General features: G+C 34.1%; 2 protein-coding genes across 4 annotated transcripts; one reads left to right on the top strand and one right to left on the bottom strand.

Annotated features, from left to right (window-relative positions):
- The first annotated feature begins 974 nt into the window (after positions 1-974).
- On the top strand, positions 975-6,425 carry rho-6 (rhomboid-6). Of its 3 annotated transcripts, XM_066397112.1 has the most exons (7): positions 2,380-2,517; positions 2,565-2,928; positions 3,104-3,356; positions 3,407-3,583; positions 4,620-4,763; positions 4,829-4,988; positions 5,048-6,424. In XM_066397112.1, exons 3-7 carry the CDS (start codon positions 3,171-3,173, stop codon positions 5,224-5,226), a joined length of 846 nt encoding a protein of 281 aa, XP_066253209.1. In that variant the 5' UTR covers positions 2,380-2,517; positions 2,565-2,928; positions 3,104-3,170; the 3' UTR covers positions 5,227-6,424. The 3 variants fall into 3 exon arrangements, with proteins under 3 accessions (XP_066253210.1, XP_066253209.1, XP_066253208.1); XM_066397113.1 differs by lacking the exons at positions 2,380-2,517; positions 2,565-2,928 and adding an exon at positions 975-1,064 and having other exon boundaries at positions 5,048-6,425; XM_066397111.1 differs by having other exon boundaries at positions 2,382-2,928.
- A 915-nt stretch (positions 6,426-7,340) lies between these two features.
- Positions 7,341-9,047, bottom strand: LOC136413431 (uncharacterized). The gene is made up of 3 exons (XM_066396987.1): positions 8,831-9,047; positions 8,571-8,721; positions 7,341-7,573 (listed from the first exon to the last, which is right to left on the bottom strand). Exons 2-3 carry the CDS (start codon positions 8,709-8,711, stop codon positions 7,430-7,432), a joined length of 285 nt encoding a protein of 94 aa, XP_066253084.1. The 5' UTR covers positions 8,712-8,721; positions 8,831-9,047; the 3' UTR covers positions 7,341-7,429.
- Between the last annotated feature and the right edge of the window lie 1,619 nt (positions 9,048-10,666).

The raw sequence follows: 10,666 nt of genomic DNA, 5'->3' as shown, positions 1-10,666 counted from the left end.
TATATATGTGTGATTTTATCAAATTTTTCGAAAAACCAGTTTTCAAGTTAAAAATTATGATTGAGAAGATGGCGGTTTAAGTTTTTTTTTTTTGGTCTAAGGGATGGGGATGAGTATTTTGCACAACTGATTGGCATTTGAGAATTATAACTTATGTACTTATATGCCCATTCAGTTAGGTATTCGATCTAGATCAAAGGGCATTTTGACTATCTTAATGGAGGGTATTCTTTATTCCAGATAAGTAGCCTATAATTTTTCATCTCAAATTATTCCCATATTTTTACGCGAAAAAATAATTATTTATTAACGATTTTAAAGGGATCTCAATCCCCTCAAAGCCATAAAAAATGCATCATGTTTTTTCACACCTAACAAATTCCAAATCAATTTCTCGCTTACAGCACATTTTCATCGACCACGGCCAGGCCTGGATACATATTTCAATTTTCCAGCCTCTTTTTTTCCATCCAGCCAGAACCGATCATTGAACTTCCAGTTTCAACCAGCGTGTTCCAGTCTTTTGCCGCCTGCACCGCAGGCTCCCCATCCCCATCTCAGTCACCATATCCTTTCACTTTCTCTCCTTGTTTCTCATTTGTCCTTTTGGTAATGTCTATTTCCTTTTGTCTGGCTAAGAAAACTCAGCTGGAATAATGGATTGGAAGTTTTCGCATAATGAGAAAAATTTTCATCGTTTGGGGTCTCGTTTTATTTTAGTCCTTAATTAAAATTCATGTGATTCAATTCAGATTTACATCTGAATAATTTTTGCGGTTTATTCAGTTTGTTGAATATTATGTTTCCGAAGTTTTTAGATAAAAGCAAGTATTAGGGAGAGACCATTATTCCATCATCGGATTGTCGGTTTCCAGGGAACGTGCAATAACTCTCTTCGTAGTATTTCCAGCTGGATAATGGAAACCACGAGTCCTCTGTAGTAGTGGGTGTGTTGCGCGTCTAACAGGACGGACTTTTGTACATGTTTATAAACATAGCTGACACGAGGTCCGAGAAGGGTGAATATAAAGTGCAACATGCGATAATTTAATTAATTAGAATAGGTAAGAGGACAGGAGTGTATGAACGGTTAACTTTTCTGTTTACAAAGCCTGAGTAAACACATCTACATTTGATTTTTTTGCTTTTATTTTACCTCTGAATTTTAAAAACGGGCACAAGCGCTAAAGATACTAAATACGGGGTGTCCCAAGTAAAGTAGCCTCCATGGTGATTGCGGAAACGGTGAGAGATAAAAGGTGATTCAAATTAGAAAAAAGATGCGCATTTTTGTGTCCATTCGGGAAATGTTCTAAAATTAAAAATATAGACAGGGGTTGTCAAAATATGAGCAAAAAACTGATAACTGTGATTTTCGAAAATTATAAATTATGAGTAAATTGCTTGAACAAATTCTACGAAATTTGGCAGTTCTCTATTATCAACAAATACCAATTGACTGACGTTCTCAAAGTTTTTTCAGGCCTTTTAGATTTCGAGCAAGTATGTCCAACTTCGTTATTTCTTATGGACGCCATATTTGATTTTGATGGCGCCGAATAGATAATTAAAAAAGCTGCTAAGGTGAAACGTTGCTTTTGTTTATTTTTTTTACGATAGATCCAAGGGCAGCTTAGTCGTACATGGTTAAAAAGCTTTTTTTATTGCCTATTCGATGCCTCCAAAAGCCAGTATGACGACCATAAGAAATAACGAAGTTGGATGTAATTGCTCGGAATCTGGCAAGCCTGGAAAAATTCAGAGGACGCCCTTCGATTGGGAGTTGTCGATAATAGAGAACTGCCAAATTTCGCAGAATTTACTCAAGCAGTTTACTCATAACTTATAGTTTTCGAAAATTATAGATTTCAGTTTTTTTGCTCCTATTTTGACAACTCCTGCACATATTTGAAATTTTAGAACAGTTCCTGAACAGGCACAAAAATGCGCATATTCTTCTTAATTTGAGTCACCTTGTATCTTACTTTTCCCATAATCCCCATGGAAGTCACTTTTTTGAGACACCCTGTATGGCAATTAAAATAGTACAACTTTACTTTTCCTTGTTTAAACTTTGTTTGTAACACCTCATTAGCAGCACTTAGAAGAGTATTTAGAAGTACCACAGTTTTTTGATCATACTAAAACGATTTTAAATCTCAACTGGCCAGTGGCGTCCGCGTGTTTTGGTTACTAATAATGAAGCTTTTAAAAATAGCGTCTTCTTTAAAAACTAGGTTGCTCAAGTAAATGAGGTCCTCTCCATAATCTAATGATAGCAATAAGTATGATTTTGTTTCACTTTTGGTAAAACTCAAAACGTTCTCATAAACTTTTTAGCACACTACTGCGTACACCAATTACACTTCTCAGAGTGGCCTTTCCTCTCACTTATTCATCAGATCTTAAATCCCAGAATGACCCACTAAACACATAAATATCTCAATTTTTTCCCAACAGTCAGCGCCATTACGGACATAGCAATTGCAATTGATAGTAGGAGTTGCTAATTGCCAGGTATGACGATTATTACATGCGAATTGTGTCATTATATTGTTGTTTAGGTCTTGAACTTGAGTGAACTAATTCTCTACACAAAATGTAGTTTGTTTACGAGAAGAGAAATTCATTAGAAACATGGTTGTGATCGGTGCTGTTATATATAGGCTTGAGAGTCGGTTTATGTTATTATACAGTAGTTTATAATAGGGAAGAGTTATTTATTCTTAAAACTGAGTAAATTTATAAATAATATCTGTTTATTTTGACACTGCAAATTAGGTCCGCCGTACATCCAGAATTCCAGATTCGAAAATAGTCAGTCGAGAAATGGGTTATTTTTAGTTGGCCGAAGAGTTTAGATTATCATTTTAGCTTTATTTCCTGCTAGGATCTACAATTACTGGAAGACACAGCAGCAGCGGTCAGGTAACATTTATCCAGATCCATTTATAACCTAACGAATCGCGTTCAGATATCCGAAATCTAAATTAAAAGGTTTAAAAGTTGAAGTTTATTATTCTATCAAGTAGATAAGTTATGAACATTGAAGTGCACGTGAGCCTAAGACAAGTAAGTAGGAGTTATAAAAAATTATTTCCAGGGATAATGAATAAATCGAGAAGTAGAACTGAACAATCATAACTTCGTGCAGTAGGAGCTTCAATACCATGAACCCATGCCTTCCTGAAGAAGGTTACGTATCCAGCCCTGCGAGCACCCCAGACACTTCAGTGGACGAGGAAAAATTCCTGGTAAACCGCTTTATTCACAAAACAATCACTAAACAACCACACAACAAGTGGTACCACTACCAAAACCTTCCACTAGCCATATTTTCTGTTAGTATTTGTCAGGTAAGTCGCTTCGGTGATATTTCTCTTTGATGTTAGCACATGCTCTTCAGATAATTTTCCACATATTGTCGACACCTGCTCTCAATAAGTTCCTAAGATTCGAACCAAGTAAAAGATATGAAATTTGGAGGTATGTGACCTACATGTTGGTGCATGATGATTGGTCCCATTTAGCCCTAAATGTGGTCATTCAGTGCATTTTTGCTTCGCTCCTGGAATTAAATCAGGTAAGGAATATACAGGGTGTCCAAGATTAGGATGTCTAAAGCCGTCCACATCGAGTTTCTAAGATTTTGTAGGTTGCCATCACAGCAAACTCCCCAGAAAGTTTCTACTGTGCAATGTTTATTGACCTTCGAATTGTGCAACTTTTTTCTATTTGGACCAACTCTCTTTCCATTTACGAGATTCCCATGCTAGACATCATTATCTTGGACACATTAACTACAGGGTGACCATTATCTATCAAATTATATGGATGTATTTAATTCATAAAGGTAAAAAAGTTTACGTTGCGTCCCGGTTTGAATGTTTATTTTTCTTTTTTTACTAAATCACAGTTGATTTATGAATATGTGTACCAAGCTGTGAATAAATATTTTCACTCGAAGCTGCAAAGCTGTTGACTACATATCTGTAATTAAAGAATAAAGATCTATAGAAGGTTTAGGATGCCGGAACAAAAACTTGAAATTCCAAAGCTGATTATACCCCACAGAGGGGGTTATTTCAATAAATTTTAAATTGGTGCCATCGTGTGTCCCCCTCAAAAGCAGAATTGACATGTCTTGACTTTTCACGATATTTTTGCAATTATCTAAAATAACCATTGTGGAAAGTTTTCGTTGGAACATCCTGTAAATAAGTTTGCCTAAAACGCCTTAGTTTTGGTTAAGGAATTTTTGGTCAAGCATTGAACACTCATTTCAGAGATATTCTGTATACTCAAATATTCAAGAAAATTTGGAGTCTCGTAACTTCGAAATAAATAGCCTTGCAAAATTCATTGTTGGCAGAGATAAGCACTGAAGGTGCCGAAAATATGAGTTCAATTCGCAACTTTTGTTGACTGTTATGAACAGGAGTAGTAAGATATCACTGAGGCTGAAATTAGAATTGAAACTACGCCGTGAATAGCTCTAGTTGGGCTCTATTAATGATTAAATGTGCATTTATTAACGAGTCCCCCATATAACGAGGTGAATAATGGCCACTCAGATAATAGCTTTTTGATGAAAATTTATATTTTATTTTAAAATCTAGGGTCGTCTAAGAGTCCTGGCAATTTATGTCCTTGGAGGCATAACAGGCGTTTTAGGAGCTGCCTGCATTCATCCTGATTTAGTGGTAGGGGCTTCAGCTGGAGGTTATTCTTTGCTGCTTTCCAATGTTGCAGACTTAATGCTTGTAAGTGTAAAATCATTATTTGCGTATCCTGATTAATAGAGAGCATTAAATGATATAAATTTCAGAATTACGAAACAATCACCTATAAGCTATATCGGGCAGTATCTATTGGCACTTTAATTCTATTTGATGTGGTGTATGACATAGTCCACGTGTGTTCAAAAAGGGAACCTCGAGTATCTTGGCAGGCGCACTTCTTTGGAGGTCTCACCGGAATGTTTTTAGGTAGATTTTTGATCAAATTTTGATGGTTCCAAATATATATATATATGTATATGTTCTAGGACTAGTGCTATTTAGGTGCAAGAAACCAAACAAAACCAGAAAAGTGTTTTTTAGCATGGGACTTACATTCTACTTAATTTTTGTTATAAGTTTTATAGTTTTAACTGTTCAAATTGGAAGATGTACGTCAAGAACTGTCTCAACTTACCCTTTGCATCGCAATACTTATTTATGCTAACGGTTTATGTGTTATTTTGGTGGGCAGTGCTTTATTATATAACGCAATATACATATAATATACAGGGTGAGGCAGAAACAATGGGCCAACACTAAACTGAAAATACTAGTCATCAAAATATTGTGATTGGGCTCAACATGACTTATACCAATGTCGCTGATTTAAGAGTGTTCAAAGTTTACATTTTATTCAGAAGTTTCTCAATAATTAAGAAAGTTTTGATAGTGTAAATCTGAAAGTTGGTAGTTGTACGTATTTTAGTGTGAGAATTACAACTTTTAAGGTTATTTTGATGTTACTCCTAAAAGGCGCTAGTTTCACCGTATCATTTAAGTAATTTAAGACATTTTTTTATCTATTGAGCCATGTTTAAAACAAGTCAAGAATTTAAAAGAACACTCAATTCTACAGAGAAAATATCTCTAGTTTCGTGTTGGCCCAATCTTTCTGACTCACCCTGTATATGGCGTCTATGGTGATTTATTACTCGTGTATAAGTCAAAAGCCACTATGGCACATTAAAAGCAACCATTATCTCATCATTTATAAATAGATATGATTATAGTTTTCTCGATCAACTCAACCAGTACAAATGTGTTTCCTGTGGAATAACTTAGTTTTCGTGTAACTCCGTATGGTTGACCCATTACAATTGGAAATTGAGTAATGGTTAAAAAGGTTTTGTGCTTTGTCCTATAAACTTTTAGCTATAATCTTGAATTGCTATAATAATTGGTGAATTATTGTCAATCTGAATTGATAAGTTTTTTCACTGTAAAATCTGATAAATCATGTAATTTGAGATTAAATTTGAATTTTATTCATAGCTAGTACTTAGTTTAAAATTAAATCACTATCCTATGGAGATATTTCAATGTTTAAGTTCATTAATCATGTCCGCCATTTTGTCCATAAATAATGTAAGTGTTGGAATTATTGCAGCAGAGATTGGAATTTATCCCATTGATTTTTTTTATCTTTAAAAGTGAATTTGGCCCACTTGTTTAACTTGTTACAAGCTATTTAGGATCAGTGCTTATTATTATTGATAATTTTATAATTATAATTTCGTTTTTAATTAAATTCGCAAATTTGCATTAAGCACGAATCTCTAATGATTTAAATTGTTAATTAATATTCATAGATTTTCTGAGTAAACTCGAAGCATGAAAGTTTATCAGGTTTTTTGGCGTGCACATGTAAAGTCCGGGGTGACTCTATACCATACTGACGTTCAGATTAAAAGAAAAACTCTTAGTTCCTAAATTTTAGTTTTATTTCTTAAATTTATATCCCACTTTCTTTCTTCTTGTGCTAGGCACTCCAGGACTTAATTTAGGCTTTGGAAAAATAGCGTCATATAGAATTGCCGCAAGAGTCCTGGTCCCCACAGCTGAACGAACTCATTCTCTCCATACCCTGCCGTTATTTGCACCCTAACACCATCGCTGTTTTTCTTCCATTTTCCATTTGCTTACTGTACATTTTTGCACATATATTCCTTTCTTCTATTAAATTTATGCTCTTCAATATTTCCTTGTAAATCTTTCTGTCTTGTCAGAAAAAGACCGTGGCACACCTTCAAACAAATAGCGGAACCAATGTTCCTGAAAGATCCAAGTATGGTAGGTAAATCACACAATATATGCGATCACACGGTAGATAAACGAAATGGTTTTAAATATATTTCTGCCGACAAATCTAGCTCATCTTCGGCGCTCTGCTTATAAGGATTTTGGTGAAAGTTGCTATTTTGTTATTAACGTCACGATCAGAATCACAAATCCAAATATAAAGCCGTGTCAAGGATTGCCTGCAATTTCGTAAACTTTCACCTTGTATATACGATTATACCTATAAAAAACACAATGGTTTTTATGTTACCACGTTTAAAGATTTCGTATCATTCAATACGCCTATTAAATTAGTCTAAAGATTTTATAAAAAAACTTTATTATTTACAAAAACTAATAATAAATTCAACGAGGTGATATATGTGAAATAGAAAGGAAGGTAAAAATAGACTAACAATATTTTGTACTATAAAGACAGAATAAAAGAAAATTTGTGAGAAGAGGACAGAAATGTAAGAAAAATCTAGAAATCGAAGTTGAATGAAGTGAATGAAAATAAATTTCAAGGCTGCAAAAAAGGAAAGACTAGAGAACCACCTATACAACTAAACCAAAGCAAATCACATTATTTAGTTTTTCCCAATTTGATCGATTTGTCCTTGGAGGTTGTTGACGACCTCTGGAGGGAATTGGTCGCCCAAGATCTCAAAGAGGTTGATTTTTTGGTCCCCGGGTATGCTCTCATATGCGCCGATTTCGATGCCTTCCTGCACCTAAAAGTAGAAAATGAAAAGAAAACGTGACAACATCATCTTTTATAATTTACAAGATGTATGTCAGGGTGTTTATGTAACATCGTATTATTTTATTCACGCGAATATCTTCATCAACATCAAGGAATTACGTAATGAGACAACTTTCATTTTTAATGTTAATCATCTTGAGACGTCGGCTTATTGTGTCGGTTTGATTGCTGAGAGGAAAAGATAGGAAGAAGGTCGATTTGGTTGCCGAACTTCAACGTTTTAATTAAGCAGTTTAAGACATAAATATACATAGTTACAGAATGGTGAAGTAAAGAAGTTTGCCAATTAGTGTTTATTGTGCCTCTACGGTGCCATCAAAGGACACAAAGTCCGAGAACAACCTATAGATATTTTGGGTGGAAGTTCCTTAGGTGAAAATAAGTTCCTTTGAACATGTGTCTGGAAATACCTCCTAAGGGCGCTAAGAGCCCTTTAAATGCAATGATCAATAAGTGGGCTTTTTCTCAATATATCAGAACCTATTAAAGTTACACGGGTAATGTTAAAAAAATTCAGAATCGGTTGAATTTTTCAAGAAGTGTGTATTGAACAAGTAGTGTTACCAAGAAATTTGCAGACAAAAATTCGGGAATTTCTTTCTCTTTCTAATAGATCTACATTCTTTGAGAAATTTCGCATAAAAGGGGTAGTCTTGCTGGAAGCAACAATTTTGAATTCATCACCTTCGAGAAAAATGCTATTTTACAAGTCAATGCACGTTAAAAATATTTTCATTTTTCAGATTAAAGATCATAATTTTTAGGTCACCATTTTCAAAGTGACACGTGTTTATGGGGCCTTGTTTTTTATTTTGAACACCTAGTCTACCTACACGAACACTAAAATTTCAACTCTGACGCTACAGTATTTTCTTGCCCGTCACCTTTTGCGCTATACTTATACTCCCTATGGTCAAAGGAAGGAAATGAAATTTTAATATCTCTAATAAAAAAAAGGTCCTTACTTTCTGAATCTGAGCATCCTTGGGTATCAGAAACGTCTGCTGAGCCTGTCTGATAGCCTCATTTGTATAGGCACTACCTTCTTTTTGAGGCAGGGCTGACGCCAAGGCCACCAAAGCAAGAGAGATAAGGGCTAATTTCATTTTTCTATTTCTGAAAATTTTATGACCATTAACTCTCTAAAAAAAAGAAATCAATTCACCCACATAATATTTTACAAATTCGCGACACTTTCACTATCACAAATACGATTAAGCCTTACCTTATTAATAAATGATTGCCCGCCAAACAACGTAGACAGATACTGGGTATAAATGAATTCTCCAATGGTTCGTTTTGCTAATCTCTTATATAAGTGTGGTACCATCTCCATTTGACTTTCCCCCAGTACCTGCACGTTACAGTACTGCGGTTATGGTACCACTATTCCGACCTGACCTGAAGATGGACGAGCCTAGATTCCTTTTTTTGCTCATTCTTGTGCGTAGATCCGGATATTGAAGCATAATAATTATTGTTGTTGGCCAAATAGAACCATAAACTCTTTGAGAAATTGAAGAACAAGTAGTCTTTTTATTGTAACAAAGAATCTTGAATGGTAATTTCATGCCTATTATCAAGAATTAAAATTCAGTACGAGCATGTAACATTATTTATTTTATGGATTTAATATTTTAGGCTAAATCTATTGGTAAACTTAAAATCAGGCTATTGATAATAAATTTCATAGAAAATATATTTAGAAACCTAGTAAATCATTCAAACTGTGTTAAATCCGAACCACAACGAATCTACATTATTCAGTATCAAATTCTATATTCATATAATGCCAAAACAACAATTGACTCTTAATGTTATCCAACATTTAATAATAAGAGTTCAATGATAAACATATTCTATTATACAAAAAAGTTTAATTAAATTTATATAAAACACGTGGTAGTGGTTAATGCCGTTGATCATGATATAAAAAATTGACGCTTATATACAGAGTGTTCGGGTTAAGTACTTACCACCCTTGTAAAGTCTTTATTTCTTCGCCGATTTTGACTTTTTTTTTGATAATTAGATATTTAAAATTTGCATTTGTCTAGCGAGTACAATGATCTCTTCACGCATGATCATGGCTAACTGAGTGCATTTTTATGAGATCAAATTTCAGAAAGTACTATTAGGGCTTTTTTTAGAATAAAGGTGAAGGCAGATTTTCATTTAGAATGATCTAAAACCCACCTGTACCAATTTTTATTTTTCTGCTATACAGGGTGTTCGAGAAAATCAATAAAATATGCTTTTTATGTAGACAACTTTTAAAATTTGCAAAAAATCTATTTTAACAATCAAATTGATTGGCGGTCGCTCAAGAAAAAAACGTAGGGCTAATATTAAACAACTTTGAACCGTTTAAGTACTAAAAACTAACCTTTTTACAATAAATTAACATTAATCTCAATTTAAGATAGAATAATAAATTATTAACTGAAACAAAACAGTTTTTTGGGTTAAATATTAATATTTTCAATTAACCCCCCAAATTTTATTATAAATTTTTCAATGCATCGAGGATTACTTCTTAATACATCATTTAATTGATGTTGAGTTATGGTCCAACAAGCTTCTCTAATGCGTGCACAAAATTCTTCGTGGGTCCGGGATCTTGTGGCATAAACTTTATTTTTTATTGCTCCCCAAAAAGAAAGTCAATGGACGTAATATCCGCAGATCAAGGCGGCCAACAAATAAGAGGACTATTTTGTCCGATCCAGAGTTTGGGAAAACTATCATTTAACCAATTTCTCCCATTAATCGCATTATGAATGGACCAATGTTGGAAATGTAAGCTGTAGCGGAAAAATTCAGCCGAAGCTCAACAACTGGGTCACTGTACTTAGTTTGTACAAAATTTAGGAAACAAGTAGCATTCAAACTTTCGTTGAAAAAATGTGGCCCAATAATTTTTTAATTCACAATACCACAGAAAACATTTACTCTTGAGAAGCATTGTCGTTTACATTCGATTATCCAATTCGAGTTATGATCACTCCACGTTCTACTATTTTGTGCCAACACTACACTGATTGTCTTTAAGATAGCTTCA

This window comes from Euwallacea similis, chromosome 14, assembly GCF_039881205.1.
Source record: "Euwallacea similis isolate ESF13 chromosome 14, ESF131.1, whole genome shotgun sequence".
NCBI classification, from domain to species: Eukaryota; Metazoa; Arthropoda; class Insecta; order Coleoptera; family Curculionidae; genus Euwallacea; species Euwallacea similis.
The sequence above is the reverse complement of the archived record's forward strand: the minus strand, read 5'-3'. Positions and strand labels throughout refer to the sequence as shown.

Bases quoted from the DNA above. Each gene is read 5' to 3' on its own strand.
- LOC136413431 (XM_066396987.1), bottom strand. From the start codon at position 8,711: ATGAAATTAGCCCTTATCTCTCTTGCTTTGGTGGCCTTGGCGTCAGCC. The intron at 7,574-8,570 runs GTAAGGACCTTT...TTCTACTTTTAG, and splicing joins AGGATGCTCAGATTCAGAAA to GTGCAGGAAGGCATCGAAAT.
- rho-6 (XM_066397113.1), top strand. From the start codon at position 3,171: ATGAACCCATGCCTTCCTGAAGAAGGTTACGTATCCAGCCCTGCGAGC. The intron at 4,764-4,828 runs GTAAGTGTAAAA...TATAAATTTCAG, and splicing joins ATGTTGCAGACTTAATGCTT to AATTACGAAACAATCACCTA. The intron at 4,989-5,047 runs GTAGATTTTTGA...TATATGTTCTAG, and splicing joins TCTCACCGGAATGTTTTTAG to GACTAGTGCTATTTAGGTGC.